The sequence below is a fragment of the Coregonus lavaretus genome, assembly GCF_964263955.1.
Source record: "Coregonus lavaretus genome assembly, chromosome: 14".
In the NCBI taxonomy this organism is placed as follows: domain Eukaryota; kingdom Metazoa; phylum Chordata; class Actinopteri; order Salmoniformes; family Salmonidae; genus Coregonus; species Coregonus lavaretus.
In genome coordinates this window covers 2,416,201-2,432,039 of record NC_140001.1, presented here as the reverse complement: position 1 = coordinate 2,432,039, position 15,839 = coordinate 2,416,201, and the positions used below count along the sequence as shown (strand labels likewise).

The 15,839-nt window shown below is 45.8% G+C and overlaps 1 protein-coding gene across 1 annotated transcript in view; it reads left to right on the top strand.

Moving 5' to 3' along the window:
* The window catches only part of LOC311140964 (uncharacterized protein), a 46,410-nt gene extending 31,312 nt beyond the window's left edge, over positions 1-15,098 (top strand). The window contains exon 2 of the mRNA XM_084176224.1: positions 14,043-15,098. Within this exon, the coding sequence (XP_084032350.1) occupies positions 14,089-15,030 (942 nt within the window). The 5' untranslated portion in view covers positions 14,043-14,088 and the 3' untranslated portion in view covers positions 15,031-15,098. The remainder of the gene's footprint in view (positions 1-14,042) is intronic.
* The last annotated feature ends 741 nt before the right edge of the window (positions 15,099-15,839 follow it).

Below are 15,839 nucleotides of genomic sequence, written 5' to 3'. Positions count from 1 at the left end.
CAGGACCGGCAGCAACACTATAGAGTGGTGACAGGACAGGACCGGCAGCAACACTATAGAGTGGTGACAGGACCGGCAGCGACACTATAGAGTGGTGACAGGACCGGCAGCAACACTATAGAGTGGTGACAGGACAGGACCGGCAGCAACACTATAGAGTGGTGACAGGACAGGACCGGCAGCAACACTATAGAGTGGTGACAGGACCGGCAGCAACACTATAGAGTGGTGACAGGACAGGACCGGCAGCAACACTATAGAGTGGTGACAGGACAGGACTGGCAGCAACACTATAGAGTGGTGACAGGACCGGCAGCAACACTATAGAGTGGTGACAGGACAGGACCGGCAGCAACACTATAGAGTGGTGACAGGACCGGCAGCAACACTATAGAGTGGTGACAGGACCGGCAGCAACACTATGGAGTGGTGACAGGACAGGACCGGCAGCAACACTATAGAGTGGTGACAGGACAGGACCGGCAGCAACACTATAGAGTGGTGACAGGACAGGACCGGCAGCAACACTATAGAGTGGTGACAGGACAGGACCGGCAGCAACACTATAGAGTGGTGACAGGACAGGACCGGCAGCAACACTATAGAGTGGTGACAGGACCGGCAGCGACACTATAGAGTGGTGACAGGACAGGACCGGCAGCAACACTATAGAGTGGTGACAGGACAGGACTGGCAGCAACACTATAGAGTGGTGACAGGACCGGCAGCAACACTATAGAGTGGTGACAGGACAGGACCGGCAGCAACACTATAGAGTGGTGACAGGACAGGACCGGCAGCAACACTATAGAGTGGTGACAGGACCGGCAGCAACACTATAGAGTGGTGACAGGACCGGCAGCAACACTATAGAGTGGTGACAGGACAGGACCGGCAGCAACACTATAGAGTGGTGACAGGACCGGCAGCAACACTATAGAGTGGTGACAGGACAGGACCGGCAGCAACACTATAGAGTGGTGACAGGACAGGACCGGCAGCAACACTATAGAGTGGTGATAGGACAGGACCGGCAGCAACACTATAGAGTGGTGACAGGACCGGACCGGCAGCAACACTATAGAGTGGTGACAGGACCGGCAGCAACACTATAGAGTGGTGACAGGACAGGACCGGCAGCAACACTATAGAGTGGTGACAGGACAGGACCGGCAGCAGCACTATAGAGTGGTGACAGGACAGGACCGGCAGCAACACTATAGAGTGGTGACAGGACAGGACCGGCAGCAACACTATAGAGTGGTGACAGGACAGGACCGGCAGCAACACTATAGAGTGGTGACAGGACAGGACCGGCAGCAACACTATAGAGTGGTGACAGGACAGGACCGGCAGCAACACTATAGAGTGGTGACAGGACAGGACCGGCAGCAACACTATAGAGTGGTGACAGGACCGGACCGGCAGCAACACTATAGAGTGGTGACAGGACCGGCAGCAACACTATAGAGTGGTGACAGGACAGGACCGGCAGCGACACTATAGAGTGGTGACAGGACAGGACCGGCAGCGACACTATAGAGTGGTGACAGGACAGGACCGGCAGCAACACTATAGAGTGGTGACAGGACCGGACCGGCAGCAACACTATAGAGTGGTGACAGGACCGGCAGCAACACTATAGAGTGGTGACAGGACCGGCAGCAACACTATAGAGTGGTGACAGGACAGGACCGGCAGCAACACTATAGAGTGGTGACAGGACAGGACCGGCAGCGACACTATAGAGTGGTGACAGGACAGGACCGGCAGCGACACTATAGAGTGGTGACAGGACCGGCAGCAACACTATAGAGTGGTGACAGGACAGGACCGGCAGCGACACTATAGAGTGGTGACAGGACAGGACCGGCAGCAACACTATAGAGTGGTGACAGGACCGGCAGCAACACTATAGAGTGGTGACAGGACAGGACCGGCAGCAACACTATAGAGTGGTGACAGGACAGGACCGGCAGCGACACTATAGAGTGGTGACAGGACAGGACCGGCAGCGACACTATAGAGTGGTGACAGGACCGGCAGCAACACTATAGAGTGGTGACAGGACAGGACCGGCAGCGACACTATAGAGTGGTGACAGGACAGGACCGGCAGCAACACTATAGAGTGGTGACAGGACCGGCAGCAACACTATAGAGTGGTGACAGGACAGGACCGGCAGCAACACTATAGAGTGGTGACAGGACCGGACCGGCAGCAACACTATAGAGTGGTGACAGGACAGGACCGGCAGCAACACTATAGAGTGGTGACAGGACAGGACCGGCAGCAACACTATAGAGTGGTGACAGGACCGGCAGCGACACTATAGAGTGGTGACAGGACAGGACCGGCAGCGACACTATAGAGTGGTGACAGGACAGGACCGGCAGCAACACTATAGAGTGGTGACAGGACAGGACCGGCAGCAACACTATAGAGTGGTGACAGGACAGGACCGGCAGCAACACTATAGAGTGGTGACAGGACAGGACCGGCAGCGACACTATAGAGTGGTGACAGGACAGGACCGGCAGCGACACTATAGAGTGGTGACAGGACAGGACCGGCAGCAACACTATAGAGTGGTGACAGGACCGGCAGCAACACTATAGAGTGGTGACAGGACAGGACCGGCAGCAACACTATAGAGTGGTGACAGGACCGGCAGCAACACTATAGAGTGGTGACAGGACAGGACCGGCAGCAACACTATAGAGTGGTGACAGGACCGGCAGCAACACTATAGAGTGGTGACAGGACAGGACCGGCAGCAACACTTTAGAGTGGTGACAGGACAGGACCAGCAGCAACACTATAGAGTGGTGACATGACAGGACCGGCAGCAACACTATAGAGTGGTGACAGGACAGGACCGGCAGCGACACTATAGAGTGGTGACAGGACCGGCAGCAACACTATAGAGTGGTGACAGGACAGGACCGGCAGCAACACTATAGAGTGGTGACAGGACAGGACCGGCAGCAACACTATAGAGTGGTGACAGGACAGGACCGGCAGCAACACTATAGAGTGGTGACAGGACCGGCAGCAACACTATAGAGTGGTGACAGGACAGGACCGGCAGCGACACTATAGAGTGGTGACAGGACCGGCAGCAACACTATAGAGTGGTGACAGGACCGGCAGCAACACTATAGAGTGGTGACAGGACAGGACCGGCAGCGACACTATAGAGTGGTGACAGGACAGGACCGGCAGCAACACTATAGAGTGGTGACAGGACAGGACCGGCAGCACCACTATAGAGTGGTGACAGGACCGGCAGCGACACTATAGAGTGGTGACAGGACCGGCAGCAACACTATAGAGTGGTGACAGGACAGGACCGGCAGCGACACTATAGAGTGTTGACAGGACAGGACCGGCAGCAACACTATAGAGTGGTGACAGGACAGGACCGGCAGCAACACTATAGAGTGGTGACAGGACAGGACCGGCAGCAACACTATAGAGTGGTGACAGGACCGGCAGCAACACTATAGAGTGGTGACAGGACAGGACCGGCAGCAACACTATAGAGTGGTGACAGGACAGGACCGGCAGCAACACTATAGAGTGGTGACAGGACAGGACCGGAAGCGACACTATAGAGTGGTGACAGGACAGGACCGGCAGCAACACTATAGAGTGGTGACAGGACAGGACCGGCAGCAACACTATAGAGTGGTGACGGGACAGGACCGGCAGCAACACTATAGAGTGGTGACAGGACAGGACCGGCAGCAACACTATAGAGTGGTGACAGGACCGGCAGCACCACTATAGAGTGGTGACAGGACCGGCAGCAACACTATAGAGTGGTGACAGGTGTTATTGGGGTTGGCCCCTCTCTCCCCTTGGTGTTGTTATTGGGGTTGGCCCCTCTCTCCATTGGTGTTGTTATTGGGGTTGGCCCCTCTCTCCCATTGGTGTTATTGGGGTTGGCCCCTCTCTCCCATTGGTGTTGTTATTGGGGTTGGCCCCTCTCTCCCATTGGTTTTTGTTATTGGGGTTGGCCCCTCTCTCCCATTGGTGTTGTTATTGGGGTTGGCCCCTCTCTCCCATTGGTGTTGTTATTGGGGTTGGCCCCTCTCTCCCATTGGTGTTGTTATTGGGGTTGGCCCCTCTCTCCCATTGGTGTTGTTATTGGGGTTGGCCCCTCTCTCCCATTGGTGGTGTTATTGGGGTTGGCCCCTCTCTCCCATTGGTGTTGTTATTGGGGTTGGCCCCTCTCTCCCATTGGTGTTGTTATTGGGGTTGGCCCCTCTTTCCCATTGGTGGTGTTATTGGGGTTGGCCCCTCTCTCCATTGGTGTTGTTATTGGGGTTGGCCCCTCTCTCCCATTGGTGTTGTTATTGGGGTTGGCCCCTCTCTCCCATTGGTGTTGTTATTGGGGTTGGCCCCTCTCTCCCATTGGTGGTGTTATTGGGGTTGGCCCCTCTCTCCCATTGGTGTTGTTATTGGGGTTGGCCCCTCTCTCCCATTGGTGTTGTTATTGGGGTTGGCCCCTCTCTCCCATTGGTGGTGTTATTGGGGTTGGCCCCTCTCTCCCATTGGTGTTGTTATTGGGGTTGGCCCCTCTCTCCCATTGGTGTTGTTATTGGGGTTGGCCCCTCTTTCCCATTGGTGGTGTTATTGGGGTTGGCCCCTCTCTCCATTGGTGTTGTTATTGGGGTTGGCCCCTCTCTCCCATTGGTGGTGTTATTGGGGTTGGCCCCTCTCTCCATTGGTGTTGTTATTGGGGTTGGCCCCTCTCTCCCATTGGTGGTGTTATTGGGGTTGGCCCCTCTCTCCATTGTCTGCTGTCCCAGTCGTGGATGTAAGCAAATGCTTTGTTGGTGTGGTTGCATCAGCCAGCGCTAGCTAGCTGTCAAAGTCGCCGGTCAGGCCATTGTCTGAACTACGCTAAAGAATAGCTGCCCGGGGGTCTTTATTTCAGCCTCTCAGTCACAAACTATGACAAAAAACTGCACTCAGCCACTATTTCTGCCTACAATGAATGAAGTCAACTTTGGGGCCTGTAATTCACTGCACCACAAACGAGAGAAGCTGTAGTGTTTGTGAACAACCGTACTCGGTCACGGTGTGATAATATCTATGAGGGGAATAGACTCATCGTCAAATGTCACTCTGAGACGGACAAAACCGAGCTGATCTTGTGACTGAGAGACGATCTTTGACAGCGTCCAGGTGTGTCCTCATCTCCTGTTTCTGTCCTGAGCAGAGTCCAAGGTGTGAACCTGATGATGATGATGATGATGCACTCTTGGAACAAAACGTTGTGTAACTAAAGCCTAATTAAAGGTATGTGGTGGAGCGTTGTCATGTGTGTTGGTAATATTTAATCTTTGCAGTTGTTTGCTGACCTCCCCCTGGCCTCCTTTGTGATGTGGAGCAGACATTTAGACTAACAGTATAAATCACGTGCCGCTTTCTATTGCACTGTTTTGTTTGTTATGAAGACTGACTAACTTATACGACTTTGCTGACTGGAGCTAAGGGCTTCACAATGCTTTATAATGCATTATAGGGCTTCATATGGTGTTATAATGCTTCATAAGCCTTTAAGGCTTTACCCTTAAAGGCTAGTGTGCACTTCATTGATCACTACTGCCTCATTAAAAGCCAGTGTGGGCCTGATCGTGATCCATCTAATAACTATCATTTAAAAGCCAGTGTGGTCGTGATCTATCATTTTCCTCCATAGTTATGTTGTGTACTTGGATTGGAAAATTGCACTATGACTTCGTCTATCAGGAAGAATACTCTACACATTCATTAGCTCAGTGCGAGCTATGCAGATTTCCTAACAATGTCTGTTTCAGATTTCATTACTCCGCTGTACCCAACTCCTCCTTGTTTTAGGGTTTGTTTTGGAGCCTAGCTCCTATTTCCTCTGACCAGAAAAACACCTGGAAAATGAGTTGGAAATTTGAGGAAGAGATTTACAGCCATGATTATCCACCATCGTGCAGTGTAGTAAAAACACACAAGCCTCTGATCAGGTTAATGTGTAGCTGGAATAAAGACATACACACACACACAAACAAAAAAACACACACGTCTGCAAATTATTTTCAAAGTCAGCCAGAAGTAACTGCAGTTACAGATGTAGGAGAACTTTCAAACTTGTAGTGAATTTGAGGTTTAAAAATGCTTCTGAAATTTGTAATTTCCACTTTGAAATTTCGGACTTGAAAACCAAACACTGCATTCCACAGTAAGAACCTCATACCAATGGTCAAGCGTGGTGGTGGTGTGATGGTTTGGGGATGCTTTGCTGCCTCAGGACCTGGACGACACGCCTTAATAGAAGGAACCATGAATTCTGCTCTGTATCAGAGAATTCTACAGGAGAATGTCAGACCATCCGTCTGTGAGCTGAAGCTGAAGCGCAGCTGGTTCATGCAGCAAGACAATGATCCAAAACACACATGCACGTCTACATCAGAATGGTTAAAAAGCAACAAATATAATGTTTTGGAGTGGCCTAGTCAAAGTCCAGACCTAAACCCCATTGAGATGTTGTGGCAGGACCTGAAACGAGCAGTTTCATGCAAAATAAAATTAAAAAAAATAGCTGAATTACTTTTTCACAGATGGTCATTGGGTGTTGCATAACTTTATTTATTAAATAAATGAAATAAGTATCACATTTTCTGTTATTTGTTCACTCAGGTTCCCTTTATCTAATATTAGGTTTTGGTTGAAGATCTGATAACATTCAGTGTAAAAAATATGCAAAAATTGAGAAAATCAGAAAGGGGCCAAATACTTTTTTCACGGCACTGTATTGTACGCCATTAAAAATAGCCTCGGCTCTTTCTCTCTGTGTTCTTGTCTAGCCATGGCATACTGCCGCTTTCCTCATGAGGCTTCCACGTCTCTTCCTGTTTTCACTGCTCTAGTTCAGGAGGCATGTGTTTTATTGCAATCACCAACCTTTTCACAGTCAAGATCACTTTCACAGTCAAGATCACTTTCACAGTCAAGATCACTTTCGCAGTCAAAAAGCAAGCCGAGATCCTTTCAGAAAAAAAATTAAATAAAAAAAATGGACTTGTAATGTAAGACCTGGTGCCGCTTTAAATGACGTGCAGCTTCATAAAGCCTTCATAAAGCCTTCATAAAGCCTTCATAGACACTACATAAATGTGTTACGAATCATCTATAACTGTATGTGTCATGCTTTATAAAGGGTTCATAAATGTGGCATAACTATGTGACATAAACGCCAATGTCAAATGTGACATAACCCACTATGTCAAATATGACATAAACCTGTGCTTTAGAAAGGGTGGCATAAGCCCAGCTTAATAAAGGCCTTATAAATAATATTAAATTGAGGCGTCACAAAGCATGCATGTTGGTAGAGCATTGCAATGCCAGGATATTGGGTTCGATTCCCGGGACCACCCATACATAAAAATGTATTCACACATGACTGTATGAATTAATGAATGAATGAATGAATGACATTTTATTTTAGTGTCAAATCGCATAAACAAACATTACAATAATTCACTGTGATAATTCAGTGATAATTCTTCTTCCGGTGTTCTCTGCAGTGCGCATCGCATAAAGAGTGAAAAGATTAAAGATAAAAATCAATACATAATAGTAAATCAATCAAATTCAATCAATCACATTTTATTTATAAAGCCCTTTTTACATCAGCAGATGTCACAACGTGCTATACAGAAACCCAGCCTAAAACCCCAAACAGCAAGCAATGCAGATGTATAATTATATCCCTAGAGCAGTAAAACAATATACATACACTACCAGTCAAAAGTTTTAGAACACCTACTCATTCATGGGTTTTTCTTTATTTTTACTATTTTCTACATTGTAGAATAATAGTGAAGACATCAAAACTATGAAATAACACATATGGAATCATGTAGTAACCAAAAAAGTGTTAAACAAATCAAAATGTTATATTTGAGATTCTTCAAATTGCCACCCTTTGCCTTGATGACAGCTTTGCACACTCTTGGCATTCTCTCAACCAGCTTCATGAGGTAGTCACCTGGATTGCATTTCAATTAACAGGTGTACCTTCTTAAAAGTTAATTTGTGGAATTTATTTCCTTCTTAATGCGTTTGAGCCAATCAGTTGTGTTGTGACAAGGTAGGGGGGGTATACAGAAGATAGCCCTATTTGGTAAAACACCAAGTCCATATTATGGCAAGAACAGCTCAAATAAGCAAAGAGAAACGACAGTCCATCATTACTTTAAGACATGAAGGTCAGTCAATCCGGAAAATTCCAAGAACTTTGAAAGTTTCTTCAAGTGCAGTCTCAAAAACCATCAAGCGCTATGATGAAACTGGCTCTCATGAGGACCGCCACAGAAATGGAAGACCCAGAGTTACCTCTGCTGCAGAGGATAAGTTCAATAGAGTTACCAGCCTCAGAAATTGCAGCCCAAATAAATGCTTCACAGAGTTCAAGTAACAGACACATCTCAACATCAACTGTTCAGATGAGATTGTGTGAATCAGGCCTTCATGGTCGAATTGCTGCAAAGAAACCACTACTAAAGGACACCAATAAGAAGAAGAGACTTGTTTGGGCCAAGAAACACGAGCAATGGACATTAGACCGGTGGAAATGTGTATTTTGGTCTGGAGTCCAAATCTGTGATTTCTGGTTCCAAACGCTGTGTCTTTGTGAGACACTTTGTGGGTGAACAGATGATCTCCGCAAATGTATTTCCCACCGTAAAGCATGGAGGTGGAGGTGTTATGGTGTGGGGGTGCTTTAATGGTGACACTGTCTGTGATTTATTTAGAATTCAAGGCACACTTAACCAGCATGGCTACCGCAGCATTCTGCAGCGATACGCCATCCCATCTTGTTTGGGCTTAGTGGGACTATCATTTGTTTTTCAACAGGACAATGACCTAACACACCTCCAGGCTGTGTAAGGGCTATTTTACCAAGAAGGAGATTGATGGAGTGCTGCATCAGATGACCTGGCCTCCACAATCCTTGTTAACAAACTATAGTTTTGGCAAGTTGTTTAGGACATCTACTTTGTGCATGACACAAGTCATTTTTCCAACAATTGTTTACAGACAGATTATTTCACTTATAATTCACTGTATCACAATTCCAGTGGGTCAGAAGTTTACATACACTAAGTTGACTGTGCCTTTAAACAGCTTGGAAAATTCCAGAAAATGATGTCATGGCTTTAGAAGCTTCTGATAGGCTAGTTGACATAATTTGAGTCCATTGGAGGTGTACCTGTGGATGTATTTCAAGGCCTACCTTCAAACTCAGTGCCTCTTTGCTTGACATCATGGGAAAATCAAAAGAAATCAGCCAAGACCTCAGAAGAAAAATGGTAGACCTCCACAAGTCTGGTTCATCCTTGGGAGCAATTTCCAAACGCCTGAAGGTACCAAGTTCATCTGTCCAAACAATAGTACGCAAGTATAAACACCATGGGACCACGCAGCCGTCATACCGCTCAGGAAGGTGACGTGTTTTGTCTCCTAGAGATGAACGTACTTTGGTGTGAAAAGTGCAAATCAATCCCAGAACAACAGCAAAGGACCTTTTTGGAGAAATGTCCTCTGGTCTGATGAAACAAAAATAGAACTGATTGGCCATAATGACCATCGTTATGTTTGGAGGAAAAAGGGGGACGCTTGCAAGCCAAAGAACACCATCCCAACCGTGAAGCACGGGGGTGGCAGCATCATGCTGTGGGGGTGCTTTGCTGCAGGAGGGACTTGTGCACTTCACAAAATAGATGGCATCATGAGGAAGGAAAATTATGTGGATATATTGAAGCAACATCTCAAGACATCAGTCAGGAAGTTAAAGCTTGGTCACAAATGGGTCTTCCAAATGGACAATGACCCCAAGCATACTTCCAAAGTTGTGGCAAAATGGCTTAAGGACAACAAAGTCAAGGTATTGGAGTGGCCATCACAAAGCCCTGACCTCAATCCTATAGAAAATTTGTGGGCAGAACTGAAAAAGTGTGTGTGAGCAAGGAGGCCTACAAACCTGACTCAGATACACCAGCTCTGTCAGGAGGAATGGGCCAAAATCCACCCAACTTATTGTGGAAAGCTTGTGGAAGGCTACCCGAAACGTTTGACCCAAGTTAAATAATTTAAAGGCAATGCTACCAAATACTAATTGAGTGTATGTAAACTTCTGATCCACTGGGATTGTGATGAAAGAAATAAAAGCTGAAATAAATCATTCTCTCTACTATTATTCTGACATTTCACATTCTTAAAATAAAGTGGTGATCCTACCTGACCTAAAACAGGGAATTCTTACTATGATTAAATGTCAGGAATTGTGAAAAACTGAGTTTAAATGTATTTGGCAAAGGTGTATGTAAACTTCCGACTTCAACTGTATATACACATACATACATACATACATACATACATACATACATACATACATACATAACATATACAGATAAATAAATACAGAAAAATGAAACAGAAGGCCTTTGAACCAAGTCTGGCACAAAGGGAAGATTCATATGGGAGACAAACCTATACACAAGAAAGCTAAGCATTTTTCTAATTTAATTATAGGTAGCTCTTTTTATTCCAGGCTGTAAGTCGCTTTGGATAAAAGTGTCTGATAAATGTTTTGATATTATATTTCACTAAAACATTTATAGGATGTCCCAACCTCTTTCCCTCTTGGGTGCATAGTCGATATTGGACCTGACCTCAACTTCTCCCAGAATGCTGTGCTGCAGGATGAGACACTAAAGTGCAGTCATGCACAGCAGAACACGTTCTTTTAAAATCCGTTTAGATTTTTTGCTTCTACTTCCGTTTTTTTTTCTCCTAAATTCCGTTTTCTTGGTTTTGTTTTTTTCCAGGTTTTTAGATTTTCAAAAAAGAAATCTGGTTTTCCCCAGATTTTTCATACTTTTTTAATAGAAAAACAACAACATTTTATTTTCTGTGTTCACAACATTGCTTAAACCACATCAGGGGGGGGACGACTTTTTAGTTGTCCTTTAATTCAGTGAGCATGCCCTGCACTGTTGTTTTGGTTATAGGGTTTTCTGAAGTGCAGTAAGCCACGTGTGATGTGATTCGTCCGCCAATGGAATGGGCGGAGTAAAAGGCCGGCAACACTCCCTATTACTCATAGCCCAATGAAATGACACCGTATATACATTCTGCAGACCCTACTGAGTATTCCCTACAACACTTTTACTGCTGAACCCAGAATAGTTCTTGCTCTAAGCCGATATATACAGTGATTCGCATTGGGGGGCTTTTATTTGACCTCAGAACATGTTTTAGAACCAAAATGTAATGCAAATGTCACTTAAATATGAACAAATATGAATCACTGTTAATATTTAGACAATTATTTTTCATATATCATGAATGGTGATTGACACTTTTCTACTATTACGTGGGGGACTTTTATTTTGAACATTTTTGAAAATTCCGTGACCCGGAAGTACTTTTTTAGTGTCGCTGACGAGACGCTGATCATGTGTTGAGTTCACAAATCAAATGCCGCACTTGTGCTGCCCCTGGACAGTGAAAAACAAGTAAGTTAACCTTTTATTTATTGTCATTTAAATTATACTGAACAAAAATATATATGCAACATGCAACAATTTCAAAGATTTTACTGAGTTACAGTTCATAGAAGGAAATAAGTCAATTTAAATACATTCATTAGGTCCTAGTTTATGGATTTCACATGACTGGGCAGGGGCGCAGCCATGTGTGGGCCTGGGAGGGCATAGGCCCACCCACTTGGGAGCCAGGCTCACCCACTGGGGAGCCTGGCCCAGCCAATCGCTCCCTCAAAACTTGATACATCTGTGGCATTGTGTGTTGTGACAAAACTGCACATTTTAGAGTGGCCTTTTATTGTCCCCAGCGCAAGGTGCACCTATGTAATGATCATGCTGTTTAATCAGCTTGTTGATATGCCACACCTGTCAGGTGGCTGGATTATCTTGGAAAAATGAAAAATGGGATGTAAACTAATTTGTGCACAAACTTTGAGAGAAATACGTTTTTTGTGCGTATGGAACATTTCCGGGATCTTTTATTTCAGCTCATGAAACATGGGACCAACTCTTAATATGCTGTGTTTATATTTTTGTTAAGTAGAGTTTGTAGTAGTTAAGTGTTGAGTTAGATTATATACTGTAGCTACCTCAACCGCTATTTCAAATACTTTTGGTGACTTCACAGCAAACGCTAGCTAGCCAAAATGTAGCTAGCTAGCAGGATCAGCTAAATACAAATCCCCCTTAGATACAGCCACGTCTCATAATCACGTCATGAGATTTGTAAATGAAAGAGGAATATAATAAAATGAATTGAATGGAGTTTCCCATCTTCCCATTCAGAGTATTTCTGGTGCAGCACAGACATGCCCTTATCCGGATGATGTGACAAAGGCATTTCATAACAGACCTGCTAACTTTCTTTGTTGTTACTTTTTAAGGTTGGAACCAACATGCAGTGCCTCCAGCAGGAAGAGAGGTAAAGAACCATTCGTCCTCCAGCTCAGAGACAAGCTGCTGTCACGATCGTCGTAATGAGTGGACCAAGGCGCAGCGTGAAATGCGTACATCTTTTATTGAGTACTATTAACAATAACAAAACAACAAAACGAAACGTGAAGTCCTCGGTCATAAACACAAACCTACACGGAACAAGATCCCACAAAACTAACACATAGAAACTAACACCCTGGCTCAACATATAAAAGTCCCCAGAGCCAGGGCGTGACAGCTGCACTATTCACAGCCCTGTGGAATGTTCAATGTAATTGCATTGCTGGACTTTTTTAGAAAACTTCATGTATTTGTATTGTTTTAAAAAATGTACAATAAAAGGAAACGTATGGTTTAAACATGTCTTTAATGTTTATTGGTTTTAGCTGTTAGTGATCATTCCCTAAGTGTTAATCCATTTGTGTTTACATCATTAAACCTTTATGTATGCGTTATAAAGGACCAAATGATTCTGACTTTATAGTAAGTACAGCGTCATGGGATACAGAGTCTTTATGGATGTGTTATGAATGACCGAAGGAGTCTGACTTCAAACTAAGTATTACAGGACACTACATGAAGCGTCAATAAATTGGTTATTTACATTCTGCTGATTTTATGAAGGTTCTCTCATGATCCACAGGTTACTGTAGGGTGTGAGAGGTATTTAAATGGGTTGATGGACCTGCAAAGCGTGTGTGTGTGTGTGTGTGCGCGCGTGCGTGCGTGCGTGCGTGCGTGTGTATGTGTGTCAGAACCAAGATGATTTGGAGTAGTCCAACCTGAGACTATTCCTCTTCTAGGCCCTCAAAATTGCCAAAGACTCCAGCCACCCTAGTCATAGACTGTTTTCTCTGCTACCGCACGGCAAGCGGTACCGGAGCGCCAAGTCTAGGTCCAAAAGGCTTCTTAACAGCTTCTACCCCCAAGCTATAAGACTCCTGAACATCTAATCAAATGGCTACCCGGACTATTGAAATAATAAGCAAATAATTAGCTATTTTACTGGACTGATGGTAGGTTACTTGCATCTGATGGTCATGGTACTTTCAAGACAACTGGGAACTCTGGGGGAAAAAAACAGGTATAATCATGACGTCGGTGTTCTTCAGGTCGGAAAATCGGAGCAGAAATGTTTGGTGATCGACTAGGAAGTCCTTGATCCACCGGTTGGTGACCACTGGTTTATTGTGATCAGACGATAATGACATAATGTCACTGAAATGATCTGCAGTCAGAGAAATCAGAGCTGCATCAAGACAGCTGGAAGGAAGGGTAACAGGATGATTTACACTGTTAATATGCTTCTCACTTATTCTAACATATCCTGTCCTCTCCCCTCCTCTCCTCTCCTCTCCTCCTCTCCTCTCCTCTCCTCTCCTCTCCTCTCCTCTCCTCTCCTCTCCTCTCCTCTCCTCCTCTCCTCTCCTCTCCTCTCCTCTCCTCTCCTCTCCTCTCCTCTCCTCTCCTCTCCTCTCCTCTCCTCTCCTCTCCTCTCCTCTCCAGTTACCTGGCTGACCAGTGCTGGAATGGCGGCTGCATCTACCTGATCATGCTCCGGAGGATCAAGCGTAAAGCCCCTCTCCCTCCATGCAATGGAAACGGCAACGCCACCATCAGTGGTGGCACCGGTGGGATCTACGGTGGATCCACCCACTCCCTGGATGACCTGAGCAGCATCTCCTCCGAGCCTCCCAGTAGCCCGCCGACGCAGAACGGGGATGGCAAACGTATGCGGAAATTCGGCGTCATCTCCCGGTCGTCGTTCAATCGTGATAGTAAAGACAGTAAGGAAGGTAGCTGTGACGATGGCGGCAGGGAGAGGCTGGAGAATGGTTACCACGTCTACGGAGGCTCCACCTTTTCCATGGAGACGGAGGTCACGGAGGTCATGCCCCCGGAGGGGGGGCCAGGACCAGGAAGAAAGGATGAGGGGCCCGTGACTGTCCTGCCCCCTCTAGCAATCCCCCATCACCTGCAGAACGGGGGAAGGACTGCCACCCTGCCGAACCGCTCCCACAGGAAACTGTCAGAACACAAGACAGAATCACTCAGCAGTGATACCTCCAGTCAGGTAAGACAGACAGAATCACTCAGCAGTGATACCTCCAGTCAGGTAAGACAGACAGAATCACTCAGCAGTGATACCTCCAGTCAGGTAAGACAGACAGAATCACTCAGCAGTGATACCTCCAGTCAGGTAAGACATACAGAATCACTCAGCAGTGATACCTCCAGTCAGGTAAGACAGACAGAATCACTCAGCAGTGATACCTCCAGTCAGGTAAGACAGACAGAATCACTCAGCAGTGATACCTCCAGTCAGGTAAGACAGACAGAATCACTCAGCAGTGATACCTCCAGTCAGGTAAGACAGACAGAATCACTCAGCAGTGATACCTCTAGTCAAGGGGCGGCAGGTAGCTTAGTGGTTAAGAGCGTTGTGCCAGTAACCGAAAGGTCGCTGGTTCTAATCCCCGAGCCGACTAGGTGAAAAATCTTCCATTTATCAGAAGGGGGCGATAGCAGAGATTTTCTTGTTGTTGTCTTCCCATTTGTGATAAAAGCAAAGAAGAATCACATTTAACACATCATCACCACTGCTAGCTAATTTAATTGAAAACGAACTGCATATTTGAATAATAGCTACATGTAATGAAAGTTTAGGTTTGTTTTACATTACCTCGTTTTGTGCCTGCCAGTTGGCTGTAGGCTACTCCGCTAGCAGCTTGCTAGCTAAGCTTCCCACATCTCCCCCATGTGAAATAATCAGACTTATAATTTTAAAAAAATATGCCCTGGCAAATATTCTTTACTTGCCAGTGTAACCTCCAGCATTATCCCAGTTTGATATGCTGCTTGGAATATATTCCCTCCCATATCAGCTAATAATAGAATATCCTGTTTTGGTCGCCGTGTAAAAGCACATACATTACCGGTCAAAAGTTTTAGAACGACCTACTCATTCAAGGGTTTTTCTTTATTTTTACTATTTTCTACATTGTTAGAATAATAGTGAAGACATCAAAACTATAAAATAACACATATGGAATCATGTAGTAACCAGAAAAGTGTTAAACAAATCAAAATATATATTTTATATTTGAGATTCTTCAAATAGCCGGCACTCAGACAGCAGTCTGTTTTCAAAAGGGTTTATTTTCGTGTTTCTCTCTCTCCCATTGGTGTTATTGGGGTTGGCCCCTCTCTCCATTGGTGTTGTTATTGGGGTTGGCCCCTCTCTCCCATTGGTGTTGTTATTGGGGTTGGCCCCTCTCTCCATTGGTGGTGTTATTGGGGTTG